This window comes from Aphelocoma coerulescens, chromosome 12 (genome assembly GCF_041296385.1).
Source record: "Aphelocoma coerulescens isolate FSJ_1873_10779 chromosome 12, UR_Acoe_1.0, whole genome shotgun sequence".
NCBI lineage: Eukaryota > Metazoa > Chordata > Aves > Passeriformes > Corvidae > Aphelocoma > Aphelocoma coerulescens.
The window spans coordinates 1,951,122-1,975,368 of record NC_091026.1 but is presented as its reverse complement, the minus strand read 5'-3'; the positions used below and the strand labels follow the sequence as shown (position 1 = coordinate 1,975,368).

General features: G+C 46.3%; 2 protein-coding genes across 9 annotated transcripts in view; one reads left to right on the top strand and one right to left on the bottom strand.

The window, feature by feature from the left end:
- Positions 1-24: 24 nt before the first annotated feature.
- MKRN2 (makorin ring finger protein 2) lies at positions 25-8,985 on the top strand. The gene is made up of 8 exons (XM_069027895.1): positions 25-111; positions 645-773; positions 1,772-1,920; positions 2,606-2,910; positions 3,669-3,883; positions 4,833-4,943; positions 5,963-6,107; positions 6,605-8,985. The coding sequence occupies exons 1-8, from the start codon at positions 86-88 to the stop codon at positions 6,746-6,748; spliced, it is 1,224 nt and encodes a 407-aa protein (XP_068883996.1). The 5' UTR covers positions 25-85; the 3' UTR covers positions 6,749-8,985.
- An 802-nt stretch (positions 8,986-9,787) lies between these two features.
- RAF1 (Raf-1 proto-oncogene, serine/threonine kinase) overlaps positions 9,788-24,247 on the bottom strand; it is a 64,967-nt gene continuing 50,507 nt past the window's right edge. For 6 of the 8 annotated variants that reach the window (XM_069027892.1, XM_069027891.1, XM_069027893.1 and 3 more), the window contains 12 exons: positions 22,811-22,964; positions 21,297-21,356; positions 19,499-19,526; positions 19,280-19,407; positions 18,146-18,263; positions 16,811-16,895; positions 15,735-15,911; positions 14,842-14,888; positions 13,352-13,470; positions 12,530-12,661; positions 11,821-11,955; positions 9,788-10,857 (listed from right to left, as the gene is read on the bottom strand). In XM_069027892.1, the coding sequence (XP_068883993.1) occupies positions 10,717-10,857; positions 11,821-11,955; positions 12,530-12,661; positions 13,352-13,470; positions 14,842-14,888; positions 15,735-15,911; positions 16,811-16,895; positions 18,146-18,263; positions 19,280-19,407; positions 19,499-19,526; positions 21,297-21,356; positions 22,811-22,964 (1,324 nt within the window). In that variant the 3' untranslated portion in view covers positions 9,788-10,716. The remainder of the gene's footprint in view (positions 10,858-11,820; positions 11,956-12,529; positions 12,662-13,351; positions 13,471-14,841; positions 14,889-15,734; positions 15,912-16,810; positions 16,896-18,145; positions 18,264-19,279; positions 19,408-19,498; positions 19,527-21,296; positions 21,357-22,810; positions 22,965-24,247) is intronic. The other 2 variants (XM_069027888.1, XM_069027890.1) reach the window with 1 other exon arrangement.

The following is a 24,247-nucleotide window of genomic DNA, read 5'->3' as shown; positions in this document are numbered from 1 at the left end:
CGCGCCCCGCCCCCCCCCCCGGCGCGCCCCGGAACCTCGGTGCGCGGCGTGAGCAGCCGGCCGGGCCCGGCGGTGCGGCGGCACGATGAGCACCAAGCAGGTGACGTGCAGGTGAGCGCGGCCCGGCCGGGCCCGCACAGCCCGCACAGCCCGCACAGCCCGCACGCACCCCCCCAGCCCCTGCCGGACGCCTTCACAGCCCCCCGCACTCTCCCCACACTCCCCCCGGGGCCGGCCCGTGCCGAGCTGGAGGTCGTGGATGCCGCCTGGGTCACCCTTGTTCCCCGCCCGGCGCGGCCCCGGCCCCGCGCTCTCCCCCCCGAAGCCGCCCGGGGTCCCGGCCCCGCGGGGAAACAAGCGAGGTCAGCGTGGAAAGGCTCCCCCGAGTCTCCTCGGGGCAGTTCTGTTCGCTGGAAGGGTGATCCGATAATGGAAGGGGCTGCCCGGGGGGGGTTGGAGCCCCCGTCCCTGGAGGGGCCGCGGAGCGCCGGGAGCGCTCTGGGCTGGGGCGTGGGGATGGGGCACAGCTTGGGCTCGGTGGTCTGGGAGGGCTTTTCCAGCCGCAGTGATTCTGGGGAACAAACCAGCCCGAAGCATTCCTCCTCGGAGCAGCGCCTGCTCTCACCAGCTGCTCCTCTCCGCAGGTACTACTTGCAGGGCGTGTGTCGGGAGGGAAGCAAGTGCCTGTTCTCCCATGATTTGTCCAGCAGCAAGTCCTCCACCATCTGCAAGTACTACCAGAAGGGGCAGTGTGCCTACGGCGCCCGCTGCAGGTAAGCCTCCCTCTCTGGGCGCTGGGAGGGCAGGAGGGCTCATGTCCTGTCCTGTCCAGTCACAGAGCGAGGAAAGAGAATGAAATAATTCATTAAATGCGAGTTTTGCCAGAGCCAAAAGCAGCTTTCGCATCCAGTAGTGAAGTTTTGCTCTGGCTGAGCTTCAGGGGTTATTTTGCTCCTTAGCAATCAGGCTTTGGGTTTCACGTGTGTTTTCCATCCAGTTCTTGCAGTCAGAGCTGCAGGTGCGTGTGGAATGGCCACGGAGAGGGTGGAAGCTCCTGCTGCAGCTCCAAGCCACCCTCCAGCACGTTCCAGTGCACAAACCTGGGGACTTCCAGCTCTGCCTCGGAGCAAAGTGCCCTCCTTGTGTGCCCCTGCATTGCTGGGAAGGCTGAGCGGTTCCACACCTTTCACTGGGCTCTCCAGGTTAAAACTCCCAGAGGAATGCTCCAGGGAATCCTGTGCATTGGTTAATGTTGGTGCAGGGTCCCTCAGGGATGTGGCCCAGGGCAGCCCCTGGCTCCTTCCTGGAGGAATTTCCTGCTGGGTGAGGAGCCTGGAGCTCACCTTGGAGTTCCCTGCCTTGCCTAATCCATGTGCCAGACAGGGATCAGGGGCTGGACATCAGTGCCTCCATCAGCTGCTGGCCTGGAATTGGTGGTGTGGAATGGGGCTGAGTTACTCCCAGGGCTCAGAGTGATGGCTGCAGGCCGTGTGTGGTTTTACTCCAGCTGTTTGGCTGGAATTTGGGCGCTTTGGCGCACATGTACGGCCCAGAAACAGATGGGCAATATTTCTGCTCCCATGAAGATTCTGTAGCACTTGGGCACGTCCAGGGCTCCACTGCAGCAGCCCCTTGCCTCCCCTGGCTGCTCGTGCTCTGCTGCTGGAGCGTTTCCACCTTTTACTGGGCTGTTTCCACGGTCCCACCGGCTGTTGGGGATGGGTTTGGTGTGTGTCGGTGCCCAGCCGTGATCCCGGTTTTCCTGCCGCAGGTATGACCACGTGAGGCTCCCGCTGCCGGGCGGAGCCGCGGCCCCGCCGCTCCCCGCGGCCCCGGGCAGCCCCCGGGCGCCCCCCGAGCACGGCCCCGGCAGCGCCCGCAGCCGCCGGGAGAAGAGGACGCTGGTGCTCCGGGACAGAAGTGAGTGGGAGGCTGCTCTGCTCGGCCCTGGGGCTGTGGGGAGGGAGGTGCTGTCTCCCGGGATTATCGGAGTTTCGAGGCCAGCCAGAACCCCCAGCCGCTGGAGCCTCCTTCCTGGAGACGCTCTGCCTGCCAGTGCCTTTCAATGGCCCTGTGAAGTGACTGCTTCCATTCTGCTCCCTGAGGGATGAGCGGGGAGTGTTTTGTCCACCCCTGAGAGGAGGATGGAGTGGGGGGAATGTCAGGCTCTGCTCCCAGACAGTCAGCAACAGGACAAGAGGAACTGTTTGATCCCTCAAGCTGGGAGAGGTTCAGGCTGGACATCAGGAAGAATTTTTTCCTGGAAAGGGTGGTCAGGCATTGGAAGGGAGTCCCCACCCCTGGAGGTGTCCAGAGAGAGACTGGATGTGGCACTCGGTGTTCTGGGCTGGATGGCAGAGTGGGGGCTGCTCACAGGTTGGACTTGATGAGCTTGGAGGTCTTTTCCAGCCTTAATAATTCTGTGATTCTTGGAGTCTGAACAGGAAACACCTGCAGTAGGCAGTTCGGGAAAATCCCTGCGATTCATGAGCAGAAAGGGCTTAGAGATGAGATTCCATTGGGAAGAAAACCTTAAATTTGGAGAGGAAGGTTCTGGAGCCGGCGGTGGGGGCTGAGCGCCGTGCCCTGTGCTTGTCCCTCGCAGACCTGTGCGGCTCCAGCGAGGAGAAGCAGCAGCCCGGTGCCCCCGGGGCCGTGCTGGGCTGCAGCGAGCCCGGGGACAGCGAGGAGGGGAAGCCCCATTCCTACCTGGAGGCCATCTGCAGCGGGCTGGGGGAGCCGGGGGCCGGGGGCTGCCCCGGGGCCGGGGAGCAGCTGTGTCCCTACGCCGCCGCCGGCACCTGCCACTTCGGGGAGCGCTGCCTCTACCTGCACGGGGACCTGTGCGAGATCTGCGGCCTGCAGGTGCTGCACCCCTTCGACCAGGAGCAGAGGAAGGCCCACGAGATGGTAAAGGGGGACCTGGGAGATCTGCTCTGCTCGGGGCTGTTGGCTCTGAGTGCTTTTTGCAGAAGAGCCTCTTCCAAAGAGCTTCTGTTTCACTGCTTGTCTAGAGAAAGGTGCTAAGAGTGCTCTGCTCAAGCATCTGGGGCTGGATTGGCAATGATACTGCAGGTAGCAGCTTGTGGTTTTTTCCACTTCATCCTCATCAGAGACCGGCCTGCAGCCTTCTCCTACAGCACCCTGAAAGTCTCCCAGGAGAGTGTCTTCTGGAGGTCTCTGACTGAGTCACCAGCTCACCTTGCAGTGCTGTGGGAGTATGAATGGGTTGTGGATTGTCACTGCTACGATGAGAAATGCTGGAGGAAAGCCTGAAATAAGAGATTTAATTCCTTAACTGGGTAAAAATTAGGTGAATGAATGTGGCCTTAATTATAATGAGAGGAACACCTTGAGTGTGGCACCTATTCAGTGAGATGTTTTTTGGGGATGTTTGAAGCATCAAGTAATTCAATACCTGTTCCCTGACAAGAGATGCAGAAAGGAGTGAATGAAGCACCCTGGCATCTTTATTTCTGACAGCTGAGAGAACATAAAAGGCTGAAATATATTATTAAATTTAATGTTGTTTAAATTAAGCTATGACAGTGACAGGCAGGAATGATGCCCGTGATGAGTGTTCCATGTTTTCCCTGCAGTGGATCCTTTCCAGAGGGACTTTGGCTTGGCAGGTGGGCTGCACTCACAGTGACTCTCTCCCGTGACAGATGTGCATGGCAACGTTTGAGCACGACATGGAGAGGGCCTTTGCCTTCCAGGCCAGCCAGGACAAGGTGTGCAGCATCTGCATGGAGGTGGTGTATGAGAAGCCCTCAGCCTCGGAGAGGAGGTTTGGGATCCTGTCCAACTGCACCCACACGTACTGCCTGTCCTGCATCCGCCAGTGGCGATGTGCCAAGCAGTTCGACAACCCCATCATCAAGTGAGTTGTGTGGCCTGAGAGGGGCCTGAACCTGCTCACAGGGGAGGCTGGAGCTGCAAATGTTCACAGAGCTCAGCAAGGCCTGCTCCAGGTGCTGGCCAGGCCCAGGACTTGGCTACGAGAGCTGCCTCCAGGAGCAGCAGGATGCACTGGGTGCCCTTTGGTAACAGTTCCACTGTGGGAAGAGTTTGGCCCATGGCAGCTCAGCCCTGTCTGATTGTGTGGTCAGTGGGCAGAGTGGCCTCTGCAACAGCTGGGACCTTGAAAAGCTCTGCCCCTTGCACTGACCTGTGTGCAAAACCAAGAACTCATTTTTTTCCCCTATGTATGTTAATTACAGGATTTTCCCCTAAATTACAGCTTGCTCCAGGTAAATGTCCCGCTAACCACACATTTATCTGTGTCTGAGTGAGTGTCTTCATCTTCTAGCTCTGCAAGAATGTGTTCCAAATACGTTCTCCTCAGATGAGAGAATTTAAGACATCCAATTAGGGAAGTTTCCTTTCTTGAGCATCTCTCAAGAAGACTGAAATATTTTCAGTCTTGTACCAAAACAGACTTTTCTGCACAACTTTTCCTCCACATTTCAATGAAGTGGCCATCAGCTCATTGCATTTCAAAAGGCTGAGACACCTTACTTTGGGTTTTTGGCTTCCTGCTGCACTCAGGGAACACAGTTTGTTTCTGCAGACTGAGAAAACCTCCCTCGCTTTTGCTCCAGTCCAGAAACAAACACAAGCCCTGGGGTGCCCTGACCTGGGTTATCCCACGTGGAACTCCCAACTACTGCACACCAAAGTGCTGTGCTAACGTGGGAGGAGGTGTCTGCTGCCTGAGGTGACAAACATCCCCTTTCCCTGGGGAGGATCCTCACTGCTTGTGGCAGGTTTGTGGAGGGTTCCAGTCTGGGCAGGCCCCAGAGCATCTCTGTTGTGTCTTGTTCCTCCAGGTCCTGCCCCGAGTGCCGGGTGATCTCCGAGTTTGTCATCCCCAGCGTGTACTGGGTGGAAGAGCAAGAGAAGAAAAATGAGCTGATTGAAGCATTTAAGCAGGGAGTGGGGTAAGTTCAGGAACCACCCACACTCCTCACGTTGTTCTTTAGCTCCTCTAAGACTCAGTGAATTGCTGAGCCTTTATTTTTAAACTTAATGTACTTACAGACCATTCTGCAGAGAGCTCCTCATCTCTGTTCACACTTCTGCTCAACTCTGTGGCTCTGTAATTGCAGTTCAGAAATGCAGCCTCCCTGCTCAGAAATGTTGAAGCTGTTTCAGCTCACTTGCCAAAACTGGCTTCATGTGGCTCCTGTGGATCCCTCAGCCACAATGGCCTGGAAGGTTGTTGGTGACTGAGGAGAGCAAACAGGGAAGGAAAATGTAACAGTGGGATAAAAATTGATGTGGCTTTTGTAATGCCAGTAAACAGCCAGTGCTCCAGGACTGCATGGCTTGTGTTGTCCAGTAGCAGTCTGGCTGCACTGTGTGAGGCCTGTGCTTCCCAGAGCACTGAGGAGCTGTCACTTCTCTCCTGCTCCCTCTTTTCAAGGTAAACAGGCAGAGCTGGGCCTGTAGTTTCCTCTGCAGCTGTTTTTCATTGCAGAACAAGCCCCCAGCACCCCCAGGTCCTGTGTAAGGACCCACCCTGGAACTGCTGTGCAGCCAGGACAGCTTGGGTGACCAGCAGAGCTGAGGGAAACTTAAATTAACAAAGTACTGGCACAGACCCTTCAGAGGACATGAGGAGAGGAATTGGATCATAAAAACGCAGTGGTGGGAAATGCAGGAGACAACATAGGCTGGAAAACAGTAATTGCTTGGCTCATGGTGATGTTCTTTGAATATCCTTCACTTCCCACATCTTAAGGCAGCTCCATTTTACTTGATTTATGATGCTGTTCTTTTTTATGTGTTTTTGTTCCCTTTTAATGATCTTTGCCTTCTGTTTGGCTGCTCTCAGCTGGGGAATGGGAGGCCAGAGCTCTGGCTGTGTTACCAGAGCATCACTGAGGCTGTGGGGACTGAACTGCATCTCCTGCCCTTCAGCTGAAGGCAGTAACCCTCTCTCTTCTAACCAACTCAGGAAAAAGCCCTGCAAGTACTTTGAGCAAGGGAAAGGAACGTGCCCCTTTGGAGGGAAGTGTCTTTACCTGCACGCTTATCCCGACGGGACCCGGGCTGAGCCTGAGAAGCCCCGGAAGCAGCTCAGCTCCGAGGGCACGGTGCGGGTAAGGAGTGTCCAGAACCTCATTTCAGGGGCACCTGTGCTACTGGGGAATGTTTCCTGCCATGCAGGACAAGTGGAAAAAGCATCTTTCGATGTCCCTTTGGGCAAAGGTTTGTTCTTGGGGACAGAAGGTGCCTCTCCTTTTAACTGCAGAATATCATTGCTTTGTTTTTTCAACCAGTCCTTCCATGGCAAACCTTTCCTTGCAGCAATTCTGCCCTTAAAGCTTTCACCCACAGTACCAGAAGCTCCTCTCCTGTGCTGGCAATAAGGCAACTGAAGAGGGTGAAACGTCAGCAGCTGCTGTGGCTCTGCCCCAGATGTGTCCCCTCAGTGCCTGTTCTGGGACACAAGAGCCTGGCTGCCAGCCCTGAGCTCAAACCCAGCTTTGGGATCTCAACTTGTGACTGGTTTTGAAGAGGAAATAAGATTGCCAAGGCTGGCACTGTGCTGGCACCGTGGCTGGGTGGTGCTCAGGCAGCTTCTCCTCTGTTGCAGTTCTTCAATTCCGTGCGCCTGTGGGACTTCATCGAGGACAGGGAGAGCAGGAGCGCGCCCGGCGTGGACGACGAGGTCACGGAGCTGGGGGAGCTGTTCATGCACCTCTCGGGGGCTGAGGAGGATCCCACTGCTGCTCAGTGAGGAGCCCACAGCCCCTCGGAGCCCAGCAGTGCAGCTATTTATTAGCCAAGCTTTTACGCCCTCCAGCACAGGTAGAACAAATGTGCCCTGGTGGTTACTTGTGCAGTCCTGGTAAAGTTTTCAGATAGTTTTTATATGGCAACAAAAAAAGACTAAAATATATTAAAAAAAAAAAAATTGGCTGCATGGAAAAAAAATCCCTTAATCCCAGGAGGGTTTTCTCCCTCTCTGGCCTAACATATGCTGTCTTGTGAGCTGAGTGGTAGTGTAAATACAGGTCCAGTGAAAGCTTAAGCTGGTAAAAACTGTTGCTAAATAGTTTGGGTGCTTTTGGGTTTTTTTCCTTCACTAAATCAGCTAAATGTGTTAACTACAAAACCCACGGGGAATAACAGTCAGTGTAGGGTTTTCTCCTTAAAAAGGAGCTGGTATATTATACCTCAAATAGTAGCTGGAGTTCAGAGTAGAGTTTACTGCACCCTTAGGGGGTGTGGGGATGGGGCTGGACAGGGCCTGGCTCTCCAGGTGCTGCCAGTTGCCTTCCCACCCCTGTTTTACACTAATTCAAGTGCTCAGAGTCAGGAGTGGCTCCAGGAGCACCTGCTGTAGAGCAAATGCAGCTGCACTGATTCCTGGTGGCACAGGCAGAGCTAAACTGAACCTCCTGCACAATCTGGAGCTTGGGAACTGCAGCACGAGTGAGGTGTTCTCACTGATGCTGGCCAGAGTCCTGCCCCAGAACCAGCAGGGGCTCTGCAGCAGTTCAGTGCCTCCATTCACCTTTTCCCCAGCAGTGCTGAAGGCCCAGGAGGGCTGAGGCATTAATGCACATCGCTGCTGGGTTAACAGAACTGAATTCTGGCTTTGTTAAAAATGTGATTCCTCTTTCTGTGGCAAAAAGTCTGATAGCAGAAGTTAATTCTGCCAAGTCATTTGTATTAACTTTGCAGTTGAACCAAGAATTCAGTGTGCACTCAACTGGCTGCTGAATAAGAGCTTGGACACACCTGAGCATGAGCTGTCAGCCTGACTCAGGTCCTTGTAAATCACTGCTCAGTGTTTGTAAATACAGAGATGTGGGGTTTATTTTAGAACAGTGTGGGTGCAATGGAAGGCAGGTGTGTAACTGGTTTGGTTATTATCTATAGCAATATAAAAGCATAAAAATAATACTTTAAAATGTGTAAGAAAGAAAAGCCAAGAGCAGGAAGGTCTGTAATCAGCACCTGTGGATCAGTGAAAGGACTGGGTGATGGCCACAATCTTGATCCATCGGGGTGGGGGACTAGGAAGCAAAATGGATTCAGAGAGACTTGGGCAGGAAGCTGCTGCCAGCTGGGCAAACAGGGGTTGGTGACACCAGGATCTGGGTCCCTGCTGGGAGGGGAACAGCAGGAACCCTAATCTGGGATTCAGACATCTTTAACTGGCACCAAAGCAGTGACTCCAGGATTATCCATTCAGCTGCTGCTGGCATTTCTGGGTCAGGATGGTGACACTGCAGCTGTGAGAGGGGAGCTCCTCCCCTCTGCCCAGCACTGCCTGTGCCAGCTGTGCCCTTCTGTTCTGACCTGGAAATTAAACTTTCCCATCATTATTTCCCCTCTAAAGTTAATTTTTAGCAGTGCTCACTGCACAGTCAGGCCTGGCCTTGGCAGTGTCTGAACAAACATCAGTTCCCAGCTTCTTGGTTAAACTGGCCCATGAAGGCACCAGTGAAGCTCTGAAGTCCAGTGAGTGCAATTAGTCAGCACTAATTACAAAGGAGAAGGCAAATTATCCCTAAGGGACATGTCACACACTAAGCTGATGTTTCAAGGGCACCCAAGCACTTAACCCCAGAATACTTCAGCCCTCACCCTCCCCAAGAAGCCACAAGGAAGAGTCTGAAATGAAAAAGGTAACTTGTTTTTCAAAGCTACCCAGGGACTTACAAGGTCTGAGTTTCTAAGCCCTTCACTCAGCACCTTTCATTTAATTGGACAGCAAGTGCTGGTTAAAATAAACCTATTAACCAAAAATATTTAAATTTTTCAAGAGACACATAATCTGGGTTAAAAATCATGGGTTAATGGTTCCTTTTGGGAAATCAGAGTTAAAGTAAAAGCAGCTTACCTGTTCTGGGTTTTTTTCTTCCCCTTTTTAAGCTTATTGTAATGAAGTTAGAGATAAATAATGTTTAGAGAGAGCTGCAGTCCAAATACCAAGAATATTATTAAAAACCATGCAGAACTATATGGAACAGTCTCCTTGAAGTCTCAATTTCCTTTTGAGGAAGCAAAGCTTATGGTCATTCTCAGTTATCACCCAGGGATTCACGTCCCACCCTTTTTGTTCTGTTATAGAATATTCTGAGGACACACTGGAGGTTCTTTCTCTGTCTGGCTCTCCTCCCTTTCACAAGAGCTCTGTGGGGTTTTGTTGCTGCAAATGTGAAGCTGCAGTGGCTGTTTGGGCATTACAGGGAGAGCTGGACACAGGGACTGTCACAATTCCCAGCCAAGGCAGCAACTCTGCCCAGCAGCTTTGGGGTGGAGGTGCCAGAGGGCACAGCCAGCCCCTGTCACCACTCCCTGGGCCCCCAGGACCTGTGCACTCAGAGGAAGGCAGAGTCCCAGACTGGGCTTCCATTTGTGCCCCAATAACCACATTTCACCCACCAGACTGCAATTTAAAAAAAGCCATTTTTAGATTCAGCCACCTATTCCTGTCCTCCATTGAGTTCAGCCAGGACAACACAGTCACCTGCACCTCAGTGAACAAGAGAAAACCGAGCAGAAGTGGTGCAGGGAAAGAGCCTGAGAGCACATCAGTGTGGGTGCCCAGAGCAGCTGCTGCTGAAACGTCACTGCAGCAGGAGAAAAACTGCCTTGTCATGTGACTGGAAATGGGCAGGTTTTATCAAGTGTGTTTTTACTTGCCCTGCTATTAATCAGTTACTTTTTAAAAATTATTCACAATGTCATTTCCTGAGTTTTCCAAATGCGGATGTCCCACTCGGAACTGTGGATGACTACATTAAAATGATGACATTGAATCTTAAACCTAAAATTTAATTTATTTTATTAAAATAAGATAATCAGAGGAACCTTGGCTTACAATAAATGCATTTTCTCAGGAGCAATAAAAACAAAATTAAAACCCAAATCAACAAGAAAAACTGTATATGCTCAGTTTCCTCTTGCTAGTGCATCTCTTGGACGACAGCTTCCGATGGGATGCAGCCTCTGCAGGAGATGGGAACATCCCTCAGCCTTTTCCAGCCCCCAGCCCAGCTTTCCTCACTCACCCCTGGCTGGGCTGCAGGAACGGGTCCATAGTACCAAAGGCAGCTGGAGGCTTCTCAAGATGACCAAAGCAGGACTGGCTCACACCTCCTTCTCTGAGCAGGACAATTCACAACAGATTCCATCCTTTTGCAAGAGTTTTTCTTCTATGTGCAAAACTATTGCAAAACTATTTTGTGTTGAATTAGCATTTGAACTTATTTCATTGGCTTGGTGAAGCTCTTAGGCAGGAGCTGATTTCCAGAGTTATTTCCTCTTCCCACTCCAGGCACAACTCCCCAGGGTGAGGTGGCACTTGGCATGGGGCAGTCAGAGCACCAGAACAGCACCTGTCCTCAGAGCCACCCCCACTGAGCACAGATCAAACCCAGCCAGAACCACTGCCAAAGAAACAGCCATCGCTTCTGGGAAGGGGAAAATAAGGCTCAAGTGCATCTATTAAAAAAATAGTAATAGATCTCTTGATTTGTAGTCTGTTACCTCTCCCAGAACAAGAGATGGTAGCAAAGGCAATGAGGAGCTGTGTCCCTGCAGGCTGAGAACTGCACGAATCCGTAGCAGCTTCTTTGTACAAGTGGGACGCAGAGGATCCTGCTGGAGGAGCCTGGACACCGAGGCATGGGAAGCACAACTTGTGCTCCTCCTGCTGCTCCACGCCGGGAGCACGAGGGCAGGAGCAGCTCAGAACACGGGCAGCCTGGTGGAGGTCAGCGTGCACGAGTTGATGTCCTCGGTGTGGGCGGCGCGGTGCAGGGACGGCTCCGAGGCGCTCCGGTTGATTTTGGGGAGAGAGTGCTGCAGGAGCTCGATGGACGACAGGATCTGAGGGAAACAGCAGAGTAAAGAGGCTTGTGGGACCAGCAGCTCCCTGTTCCCATCTCAAACGTTCATTCAGTTCTTATCCAGTTCAATTACGGTGTTAAGCTTAACTTTAATGCTCCCTGGGGCACTGAAAGCCCCTCTCCAATGCTCCCTGGGGCACTGAAAGCCCCTCTCCAATGCTCCCTGGGGCACTGAAAACCCCACTCCGGCTGGAGGAATCCAACTCTGCCACCCACTGTCAGTGCTGGGAGGGGCCTCCGGCAGTTTCAGAGGGTGGGAGGGTGTTTTGCATCAGTCCGCAAACGTTAGGATCAATTAACAAGCATCTAAACCATCCTCCAGTACAGTAAACAGGGAAGGAACTGCATCTTCTGCCTGACATTTAGAAAGAACTTTCTAAACAACAGGTAGACTTGATTGCAACAGCACGAAGTTAGTTTTCCAAATTTTGCTGATATTTAATTCCAGCTATTTAATGAATATAAAACAGTACCTTCACCATCCTCACAGTGAAAGCATCCCTTGTAAAAATACCAAAAATTGCTACATGAATTCACATCCCCCAGTGGATTTTGTTTGCTTGTTCACAGCTGTGGGGAAGGAAAGGAGGAGTGGCCTCTCACTTCCCTCAACCCTACTCTAAAATAAAATGGATATCCAGAGATAGATTTCATTTTTATTGTGTCAGGGTGGGGTCTGGCTTATCTCTAGAGAGGTCAGGTGTTGAAAGCCTGCTCTGGTGTTAGTCCAGCACAGCCTCAGCTGCATATTGTGTTTCATGAGCTTTACAGAAACTGCAAATTCAACCAAAATACAAACTGCCCAAAGAGCTGCTTTATGACTTGAGACAAAAAACAGGACACAGGCTGCAGTTGACCATAACCAAAACTTCTGAGGAGCCTCGTGTGTGTGCTAATGGCTGTTGATAAAATCCTCACACTCCTGTGCAAACACCACACTCACCTGTGGGAACAGAGGTCGCTCTTCCCTAACTTTCTTCAGACAATCTGCTACGAGCCTCTTCATGGCTTTGGGGCAGTTCTTGTACAGCTTGCTGAGGTCTGGGGAAGCGTAGCCCCGGCCAACCATGAAAATGATCTGCAAAACAACAAGCAGCAGCACAAAACCCGGGTTACACAAGGGGCCTCACTGCTGGGGGGCTTTAGTGCCCCCCAAGGTGATGAAACCCAGTCCCACAGGACACCAAGAGAGCCCTGCAGATCTGGCTGGGTAACAGTACAGCTTAGTAAAGGCTAAACACAAATATTCAATGTTCAGTGGTTTGACAACAGTCACTGGGTTTTTTCCCCCCCAGTAAAAAGCACCAAATCCAATCTTCCTGATGTAACAGCAGCATATTTAACACATCTTTTAAATGGGAATTTCCCATAACTGCAAATGTATGAAAAGATTTTACTGTGCAGCAAGAGCTTTAACCCGAGAATAAATTAACGGGGCATTTCAAATGTTTATAAACAAGGAGGTTTTTTCCTTTGAGTACCTGCACTGTCAATACTGAGGTGAACATTCAGTTCCAGATTTACTGTAAAACAAAGCAGGTTGTCAACACTGCTTCAGTTGGTTTGCATTTGTATTTATCCTGCTTTTCTCGAGGCCAAGGGAATGTGCCATGCCCAGAAATAAACTGGAATGTTCCAAGAGGGCTTCTCACCTGATCTCTGTTGTTTATGTGGGAATAGGGCAGCTCTCCTGTCATCAGCTCATATAACACTATTCCATAGGAGTAGACGTCTGACTGGAAGCTGAAGGGGTTGCTGTCCTGCATCCGGATCACTTCGGGGGCCTGGCAGGGGGAAAAACAAACGATGAACAACAACAGAACTTAGGAAGAGAAAGCACAAGAGGAGGGAAAGTATTTTGGAAGCAGAGACAGTGAGCTGAACTAGAAATCAGTGAGCAAAGGACACCTCCAAGCCTTTGATGAGCCTTACTTAAGGCTCTGGGGAAGTTCAGGCAGGGCTACTCCACATCTTATTAAAAATATCAATACAGTTCAGAGCACACAAAAAAAGCAATGCTTTAGCTGAACAAGCATTTTGCCATTAGAAAAAATATTATTATTTGGATTTGCAATGTTCCCTTTTATGGGAATCTTTTAAAAATTTTGGCTTTTTATAAAATTTTTTTAAAGAAAAAAACATTCCTGCTTTTGGAACTTTGCTTCCAAAGGTGATGTGCGTATTTTACAGAGCACAAAGTAGTCTTGGCCAAACAACCTGGTATTTTTAATACACATTTCCAGATATATGGGCAGACCTAAATATTTAAAATAACTCTCAAACCCCAAAGCAGAATCCTTGGGTGCCTGGTGCCTACTTTACACAATTAAGCCCTCCAGCACTTCAATTTTAGCTTCTCCTACAGCTGGGATAAAAATCTACACAGGACTAATAGACTTGAGTGTCCAAAACAGTGTTTGAGTGACAGATGCACGAGGAGAACAACATTTAAAAGCAGGGAACGTTTTGCTCACCATCCACAGGATCGAGCCCGTGGGCTGCTCCACCTGCTGGGATCCACTCCACCTGGATTTTACAGTTGCCAGACCAAAGTCTCCTATTTTCACTGTAAGGCCTTCATGAAGAAATATATCTGTATTTTTGTTAAAGAAACTGCAAAAAACTTGGGTCAACAGTAGTGTGTTTTCTGACCTGACCAGCAAGTGCTGATGGTTTTATTTAAACCTGCTGTGAGCTGTAAGTGAAACAAAGGAAAAGGGATTTTTATGGCAGCCGTGTTTAAATTAACATTTAACACTAAACCAGAGCAGATGTTCCAACATTATTTGTAGATTTATCTTTATGGTGAGCTAGGACAGAAATCAACAGTTCATTACCATCCATGCCTGCAGCTCCTTAAGTAACTGGTGCTGAGAAAGGCAAACAGCACAAAGGGTTCACACTCAGAAAAGAAAAATAAGAAAAAAACAATTACAAAGAGAAATAAGTATCAAAATAAAATCTATTTCCATAAAGTTCTCTGGCAGATCTTCTGAGATTTAACTATGATTGTAACTGGAAATATATGCAGACTATTTATAATTATCTCCTTCATGGATCTGTCTGTTGTGGATACCAGCACTTTCTTTGCTGGGGTTATTTTAAGAAGATATCATTGAATGATTTCACTTAGGAATGCTGCAAGTTCAAACAGATAATTCAGAAATATAAACATGACTGACTCCTTCTCATTTCTATGTCAGGAGCAGAGCTAATTTATTTCATAAAAATGATCATTATTATTAGGAATCACAAATTCCTGGCCTCCTATACACTACAACTGGTTTTTTTTTAGTCTAACTGAAAATGGGCATCCACTGACATTCTGGAACTACTGAACTTGGTGTATTTTTTTATGCTGACATTTGCCAAACATCCTGCTCACATTTCATGGTAGGAAGCCCCAGTTCCTGCTGGTAGCTCCATGGATGTTCCTGGCAATCCCAAAAGCAGGCATTTCAAAGGTGAAAGACATCAGCTCCCAACATTTCCACTCCAGATGCATTACTAAATAAGTATTTTTGCACGAAACATAATGGTAAAAGGCTGCCTTTTCTTGAGTTTAAAGTAAGATTTCTGGCTTCATTTCTGCCAGTCATGTGAGGAGTTCTAAATATATTAAAAGTACACGAGAAACAGAACCAAACCCATGTGTGCACACAGATGAACAGGCACACACACCTCCCATCAATGAGCAGTGCAGCATTTGGGTACCAGAGGACTGAATAAACCCATTTAAGTAAAAGAAGAGACTTCTGGAGCACAACTGTTGCACATTTTTATCCCAAGTGTGGTAAACAAGCACAGATGTGCTGACAGCAACTTCTTGCTCATCAATGGGGATTGCTCATCAGCAGTTATATATAAAAATATATTTGAAATAGCTATTGCAACCCCCACAGAAAGCTCCATATTAACAATAAATCAGCATCTTACTGCAGAAAATAAGGTTCAGGAAGGATACTATTGGATTTCATGTCTCTGTGGATGATGTTCTTTGCATGTAAATAGCTGTGAAGGGAAAAGCAGAAGAAAGCCATTAGCAAGGCTGCTCACAAACAGCATTTTCATTCCCCACAGACAGTTTACTCAGTTTATTACACACCCAACCCCTTCACACACCTCTGGCTGTTTAGGATTGAGTCTACTTTGGGAACAGAGAAATGTAGCTGTGCTCAGTGAAGTAAAGAAATGTCAGGAAGAAGGAGTGGCATCAATTCCATTAACCCTGGAAAACTGGGACTGTCCTCATATCCATGAGATCTGTATCCTGTGCTAAAGTTTACTGTTCCTAACTCTCCTCATTTAAATGTCCCCAGTTTTCTGGTGTCTGACTGGAAACCTGGGTGCTGATCTACAAAATGAATGAGCTCTGGCAGCAGCAGCTACTTCTGTGCTCCCAACATCAGAACAAGGGCTGGAAGAGCAGAGAGGTGGGGCCTGCAGCAACTCAGACAGCTGGAAAATGTTTCCAAATACATCTGTGTGAGTCCTGTGGGACAGAGCAGCCACCCCCCACCTCAGAGTATAAACCAGTGTGTGTCAAACTGCAGTGCTACAGTAACACAGGGGAGGAAAACCCCTTAATTCTGTTTTTAGAACAGGATTGCATCTAGCACACTACAGCAAGACCTCAGGCTATAAAAGCAGGTAAAACAGAGAAAATCTAACTGATAAATGACATGAGCCAAGGCAAGAATCCATAGGAAAAATGACTAAATCAAAGCCCAACTGCACCCAACAGCGCTGAGTGAAGAATCTCTCCTTGGTACACCCCTGTGGCTATTTCAGCCCTCCGTATTTTGGGTTTGGGGAGGGAAGGAAACCCCCCTGCAGGGCCAGAGCAGCCCCACTCACTCCATGCCCTGCGCCGTCTGCCGGGCGATGTCGATGAGCTGGAACATCTGGAACTTGGTCTCCTGCACGTGCAGGTGTTTGTAGAGGCTGCTGCCCTCACACCACTGGGTGACAATGGCCAGGTTGTCCTTGGTCATGTAGCCCATGAAGAGCAGGATGTTCACGTGCCGGGTCTTCCTAACAGAGGAGCACGAGGAGAAATCAGCGGCTGCATCGGAAACGCTTTCAAAGGTTTTTCAAAATGCACTCCTGGCTGAATGCATTTCATCTTTGGAATCCTAGGCCAATGTGTGAGTGACGTTTGGGTTGACAAATAATAAAAATATACCACAGTTGCAAATTTTTATAGGTTTTTTTTAATAAAATCAGCTGGGCTTTTGCTTTTTAGTTCCAACACTTCCTTTTAGTTATTTTAAAGCAACATTTAAGAAAAGGATGTCTGAAAATTCAAATGGTTTTATATCAATAACCAACATTCACACTTGCAAGTGGTATTAGAAGCTATTGGAATGACAGAAATCACCCTGAAAGCTGGGAAAAAGTGACAGCTTTAGGTAGAAGACTGAATCCCAAGAGAAAACCAAAGCGTAACTATAAACCCTAAAGGAATTATCATATGAGGAGATGATTTTTATGTATCTAATTTGCTCTTTTTCAGGAGTAACATCACAGATACTTCACTGGACACTAAAAACACCCCAGTATTTGAAAGCAGTAAACAGTTACACTGATCAGTGTGTGTGTTTAAGGAAAAAAAATTATGATGCTGCAATTTGAAGAGGAACAGTTCAAGTACTTTGCCTGGTGGTGAGAATTAGGGCAGAATTTATTGATCCTCACCTTTTACTGCCCAGTGTGACCTGAACAATTGTAGCTGTTAACATACCACAGAAACACCTGAACTACAACTCTGTCTCTCCACAGAATATGCAGAATTATCACTACACACTTTTTATTCTTCTCTGAAATCTGCTTTTTGTGCCTATCACACACAGAACATTGGGCCTGAAGGCTCCAAGGAGGGCTGGGATGCAGCATCTGGACTGCCAGGATTTAGCAGGGAAACACCAACTCACCTCAGGACAGCCACTTCATTCCTGAAAGCCTGGAACTGTTCTGGGGTTGGGTCCACAACCTTTAGGATCTTCACTGCTACATCCCCTGGAAATACAATTACCACCAAAGTTGCTAAAAATGCAGCTTTCTTTTCCTCTCCAAAATAACATTAATATATATTGTAATTATAATTCCTAATTTGTGCATAGCACACCTCTACTAATTTGTACAAAGGTCAAGATTTCCCTGCAGACAAATTTCTGTGGTATCAAGCAATTAATTTACCTGAATTTCAGTCTAACGGAGAAAGTCATTAATTAATTATTCACACACCTCCCTTCTATTTTTTAAGGGCTACAGCTGGCTAAAATGATTTTTGCAGGACATATACACACACACCTTTGTGTTTTTATTATCAAATTTAAACATTGATGTGTTTATAAACTATTTATGAAAGTACAGCCCTTCAGCTGAGCACATCAAAAAACCTAACACCTCTCCTTCATTAAATGGCTTTAATTAATAACTTAATTATTGATACTTGAAGAGGTACACATGTTCTATTAAAATCCATCTTAATATGAAATTATTTTTCATTACCTTGTTCAGGGAAATATTACTGAAGTTATTTTTCCTCCTGATTTCTGTGTTCCATTTCAGTTCCATAATGAAAACCAGGACGTTCCTTACTTTTAGTGTAACAATACTGCTTCCCTTGCTGCTGACAATATTTGGGCTTTGAGACATGCAAGTATTTACTCATTAAAAATAGAGGGCAGCAGATTAGTTTCTGAAATTTGTTTTGCCACCTTTTCTAATGACAATACTATTTAGAGCCTGGAAGGGTTTCTGTGTGTTTGTTTTCAAAATCACAAGCCATGAATTTGGAAACATTCTGCAGCTCTGCAGGGTACCTGTTTTCAAAACATTCCCACTAACTACGTATCAAACTCTCACATTCAGCATTTTTTCACTGGAAAAAACCCACAGTAGAAGAAATTTATGCTGATTTCCTTTCCCTCCCACACTGAAATGAAGCATGCTAATTAAACCACAAAGGTATTAAAAGAAGACAAATATAATTTAACATCAGGCTGTGGAAATCCCCTGCTAATAGAAAAGAAACCCTTTTCAGAAAGCAAGCTGGTGTGGAACACAGCAATGAGGAGATCAGTGTAGTGAAAATGGAGATGCAGCTGTGAGATTCAGGTTTTGGTGCCTGTGCTTTGCTTTCATTTCAGTGCTGCTCTGTAAGGCAGTTCCTGTTTCTCCCCCGTGCCTTTGGTGGCAGATGAGCTCCCAGCACCACCAAAGCCATTTTCCCTGCACTGCTGTCCCACCAGATCAAGACTCACCGTGCCACTTGCCCTTGTAAACTGTCCCAAAAGAGCCTGAGCCTATCCTGGTGGAGAGCATGACTTCACTGGCTTCTATTTCCCAGTAATAACTGGAGTCTCTCTGTCCACGGGGCCTCTGCAACAACAATTCACAGGCTTTAATGTTTAACCACTTATATTATACAGACAGACAAAAAATTAAATAACTTCCTTCATACAAGTTCAAGATGACCTGAAACCTTGAGGGGTTTGTCTTGCAGTTTGGATTTTTGTTTTCCTCAGTTTGTGAGGGGTGGTGGGGTTTTTAGCAAAAAACCCTAACAACAAACCACCACATTTTCTTGGAGGTCTTGACCTGCTTATCATGAAGTTCTGCACTAGAAAATTAAACCCTAATCTTAGATCCTAAGAGGAACAAATATTTTACAATCAACTATTTAAAAACATCTGAAATCTTTAAGAAACTGGTTTCTTCAGAAGTACAATGCTAAAACTCTGTAACTCTTTTACATATTTAAATGGAAGAAGCCAAACAGATGAGAGCAAAATTCTCAAATGTCTTAGTGAGAAAAAACTGTGAATCCCACTAAGCAACTGCATTTTCATTTTGAAAGCTTAGAAGCCTTCAAAACATTGAAGATATTATTAATTATTATTCTAACTTTTCTTTCTTTCCCCCCATCCCTAAGTTTAAATCAAACCTTTGAGGCAAAAGTTGCATTTTGTTAAATCTGTTAATCCCTGAGCCATTTGACTCTCCAATGAAAATGAAGGCATTATTATCAATATCCACTTTCTATGGAAGCAACACAGTTCAAACAGTGCTAATAAAGCCAATTTTAAATATATTAAAAAAGAATCAAAAAGATGCAACCTCTAAAGATTTAAAAGGTAATCCTTGGACCTGCACTGACAAACAATGTCACACCACTGCCTGAAATTCATTTGCAAGCCAGAACACTTTGTTCTGGGCATGTATAACCCAAGGCAGTAGTGCCATCATTCCCAAATTAATTAAAATTGAAATGTATACACAGTGCAGAGCAATCCAAGATTACCTGCACCTGGAAGTGCAGAAATTTATCCCAACACACCACTCCTCCCAGCACAGTTTAACTATTTTTTAATCAGAACAAATATCACCATACTTACAATTTTGTTTTTTTCTTGTGTGTTAGATCCAGGGGCTCTCTCTCTTTGGGCTGGGACTGGGGTTTTAGGCTGAGACCAGCCAGTTGGGCTCATATTGTTAGGACTTCCAGACAGAGCAGAGGGTGAGGCTTTAAGACAGAAATACAAGGAAACAGTTTATGGACAAGAAAACAAACCAATCAAATCATATTAGAATATGTTTGATTTTTGAAACCATACCTGATTCACTATGGCTTCGAATTGCATCCTGCAACAGAGAAGATGGATAATAAAGTTAATAAATATGTGAGAGCACACAAAGGAACAAGCAGGGATGGTGTGGAAATTGCTGTGCCAGTTTTGGTCAAGTGCAATACAGTACTGGCCAACACCTCCAGGATTGGGGATTTGCTCATCACACCAATCCTGCAGGAAACCCATGCAATTTGTGAATTCTTACAGAACAGGGAAGAGACTCACAGCATATTAAAAGTACTGCTACCAGAAAGGAAAGAGGAAAAAGGAGGACACAAAACAAGAAGAAACAGCAGCAATACTGTCTGCATTCCCCCTGCACTTCATGCTCGTGTTCCAGGTGTGGACAGAGCTCCTGGGACAGCCTCTGTCCCCAGGGGACAACTCCCAAACAGCTTTTGGGTTCAAAACAGGGCTTTTAAAAACCCCCCAAATATTCCAACTCAACAGCCATTGTGAAATAACTCTACCACACTACTTCAACCCCCAAAAAGGCTACATCGAGTGCCCCTACACAAACCCCTCTCCTTCTCCAAGCACACTCCCACAGGGAATTGGGCATTTGAGCAGTGTTTTCCCACAGGTCACCAGGACAGTGCCACAAGTCTCACCTCATGCCACGGGCACAACACAACTCTACAGCCATGCACAAGAGAGAACTAAGCTCTGACAAACAGCACTCCACAGCATTTCTCACCTGCCACTTGTATTATCCCAAAGTACAAACAGGAAAGGGAAAATATCCAGGGACTGTGTAAGTACAAAGCAAGAACATGCACTACAGAGAGGTTAAACACTGTCAAAGTTAACAGAAGTCAATTCAAACTCTCTAACTAATTAGTAGAATAATAAATGTCAGATTTCATAGGAGGACAGAACACGCCCACATTCCACTACCCAGTTCCAAATTAAGATTATCCTTAGCAAAGATTCAGTTATGCAATACATTGTTTTAGCTCATTAGTTGCATTCACCCAGGCTGGACTATGTACAGCATTCTTGCAGATTGCCACTGCTCAACACCTGAGTGGACTAAAATCTGCAAGAACTGTTAATGAAGAACTCTCCAATCTACTATTTTTGTTCATTTTAAGGATAACAAACCTTTCAGAACCTGAATGAGTAACAAGTGCTTGGTTTTGTGCATCAGCCAGAGAATGTAACTGCTTTCAAGGAAGCTGGCAAAGGACAACTAAAGAATTTTAAATGTTTCTCATACTCATGATATGGAGTTCTTACTTTGAAAAAGTAGTTTTGAGCTTCAACCCTGATGCGAATATTTTCTTATTTGCTTATGAATTCAACAGCAAACAAACCAATCCCCTGTTCTTTAGAGCTGCTCTTACAACACAAGTAACACCATCCCCAATGCCGTAGTCTGTCAACTTTACTTTGATGGGAAATAAAAACAGTACAACTTGTTCTTAATCTCAGGGCTTTGTGTGGGTACAGTCAATAAAAATAGTTTCCAGAGGAAAAAAGCCACACAATGGATGTGTTTTGAGAAGGTTTTGCTTTAAAGACTGTGTGACCTAATGCATTCTAATCCAAGCCTATTCAAATTCAGAGGAGGATGAATTCAGCCAGCTAAACTAAACATGAAGCTCTTCATCAATTTGTCTTTTCCAATTAACAGCCTCAATATTTTGAGTATAAACATGCTGGAAAGATTCTCATCAAATCAGCTCCAGATTAAACACTTCACGTGGACACTGCCATGGCTTACAAGTTACAGCAATCCTGTTAATCACAAGAAAACAAAAGGCATCAAGGAAATACCTACTCTTCCCCTCAAACAAAACCGTCTGCACCAGGAGCTGGGAGAAGCATTCAGGCTGTTATTCTAGGCCAACACAGTAAGAGATAAAAGAAAAGAACAGAGGAAGTATAAAAAAATTTTTTTTAATTAAATGTTAGGCTAAATGAAAGAAAAAGTAACCTAATTTGCTTGATAAATTACAATTAAGTGCAGTAAAATTTTTAAGTATTCCTGCTCAAACCCAGAGGTTCACTAGGATCTATCCTTGGGTAAACCACTTTTTAATGATGGTTTTTCTCCTGGTAAACTAGAAAGTCTCTGCTACTTTCTTTTTGCATTGCTTAGAGGCCTTCTAAAAGCCCTTAGGACCTAACAACTATCTTTATCATAATGTGAAGAGCCAGAATAGAAAGCTTTTCTGTGTTACTGCTCCGCATAAAGAATAAAGCAAGCAATGGCTCCTTAAAGACTCATCACTCTACCAAGGTCAATAATTCAGATTTTCTAGAGCACTTTCATTGTGGTTTGTGCCATCCAAGATGGTCAGCCAGGCCTCTGAAGCAGCAAAAAGGGCTGTGAGCCAAAGAAACCCAAAGAGAAAGGGAGGGCACCTTTCCCCATAAATCCCTGCTGACAAAAAGCCTCTGGCCAAAAACGCTTCCTGGGGCTGCAGGGCACTTTTGTACAGTTCCCAAGGTCCAGAGGAATTCTCACTTCAGAGTATCTTCACATTTCACAGAAGCCCATAAATCACCAGCTAAAGATGCAGGTGAACTCAGCAGTCAAAGGCTTTTGCTTGGCCTCAAGAGTTTTTAAACTATTCCAGAGGCAAAAGCAACAAACAGTGCTCACTCTCTCTGGAGTCCTGCAGCTCTGCACTTTCTCCTGCCAGCCCTTCCTCCACACCATTTTGTTAAGGTTATCACAAAACAAAATTTAAAAAAACCCAACCACTTTAGGTCTGATTTCCAAGAGTTGTCTCTCACTGCCAGTCTAAGGAAAATCCAAGAAAAAGATGCTTGAAGGCAAGGAACAGCAGAAAGTGTCTCAGACAGAGGCTTTAGCCCACAGGCCCAGAACTGCTGTTAATTCCATACAGGTATAAGACAAAACAGATCACCAGGAAGCTTCTACCTGAGCATTCCAAGTCCAAGAACTACACCCAGACTTACAGCACCTTTAGTCTGATTTAAAATAAACACCAGCCCCCCAAACAAACCCAGACTTTTAAATTTGAAAGAACATTTTTAGACATGCCTAAAAAGCATTTCTTCATGAAACTGAGCTTAATAGTTAAGCTCCACCCCATCTTTGCACACCCCTGAAATTTGCCTATTACTCCAGCAAAGTTGATAGACTGCAAGAATTAATTATTGACTTCTTATGCATATGTGTCTTCTAAACTCTTCACCACTCAGCCAACTGAAGCAAACAGTAAGCAAATGACAGAAAGGCAAGAAGGAAAACCATCCAGTGACTATTAATGGGCAGTGGCAGTTTTAGTTGAACTCTGTGCTCTTTGCCCCCAGCAGCGTTACCTCGATTATCCGGCTGTCGACAGGCATTGTGGTGCTGACCATGTGCACGTTTGGTGTGGATGTGGAGCGCTGTCTTTGGGACAGAGAGCCCTCAGAGGAAGGGTTAGATGGGTTGAAAGTGAAGGCATGAGGTGTAGAATACCTGTGCTGGGAGCTGAGAAGGAAAGAGAGAGAAAGGGAAAGTTGTGGTTATTTTTTTCCCCTCCAGCAAGTGAAAAACACTGTTCAATGTAACCTGTCCAAAAGCAATATACACACACAATTCCAAGCAGAGAAAAAGCTGGGACTTACACATCAACTAAACTATTTGGTCAGCTGAATCATTCCCAGTTTAATTTAAGAAATAAATTTTAAAAACTTGAAGATCTTGTCAGCTCACATACTTCATTAGTGTGTTTAGCTGAGGTCTGTTTCTGCTGTTACAAATTTTGCCACAGTTCACCTCAATCCCCATCAAATCACGTTTAATACTCTGACAAAATACTGGCTCTGAAAGATGAATTTAGGACTGTGAAATTAAACAAACTGCTCATTTCAAGCCTGTTAAATGCACAGCTTAAGAGCTAAGCCCTGAATTTGTAAAGCTTTGCAAGACTGTTCAATGGTTTGCACAGAACAGCCAGCAAGGAAGTCATGAAACCCAACACCAGTTAAAAGGAGGCCAAGACTAAAATCCAGCTCAACCAAGAGTTATAAATCACAGCTAAGGCCACTCAGACCATAAGGATCCCAAAACACATATGTATCTTAACTGAAATGGGCCAGCCTTCACAAAACCCTTCAAAACATCTATTAAGTTAATAAGTCACTGTTCAACAACACTGGAAATACGAGTAAGATGGCAAAGATCAATTCCTGATGCAGTTCCCATTAAAGTAAAGAAATAAATACATAGAACCATTTACAAGTCAGCTACGTGCTCTGTGCCTCATTCCTGAACAGATTTTTCAAATGGGTGCAGAAAAAACAAAAGCTGGCCTGCTCTCTTCAGCCTCTAGAATTTCAAGGAAAAGAATACAGGCACACGTTAGGATCAGGGGACAGGCCCCTTGCAAAGGGACACATTTCAGCACTTAAAACTACAGGAACGTTCTCTTTAGGTATTCAGAATTTTCCTTAAGAGGAGCATATTTTCAGTTCCCACTGTTCTCTCTTTAAACTCCTATCTGTCATCATAAGTATCAGAGCATTATTTTAGTTCATGGATGTGAATCATCCACCATGAGACACAAACCCTTGATGCACACTACCTGATCAGATAAATGAAATTAGTTCACAAAAATACCAAAAGGGAGCCTTGGAAAAGGCAGGAAAACAAAGGTCTCCAAAAAGCCCTTAATACTCTACCTTAAGATTTTAAGGCTAAAAATTAAAACTATAAAAATCTCAACTCAATGCTTTGGTGGATCTAAGAACAAGAAAGAACTGTCTGTGATG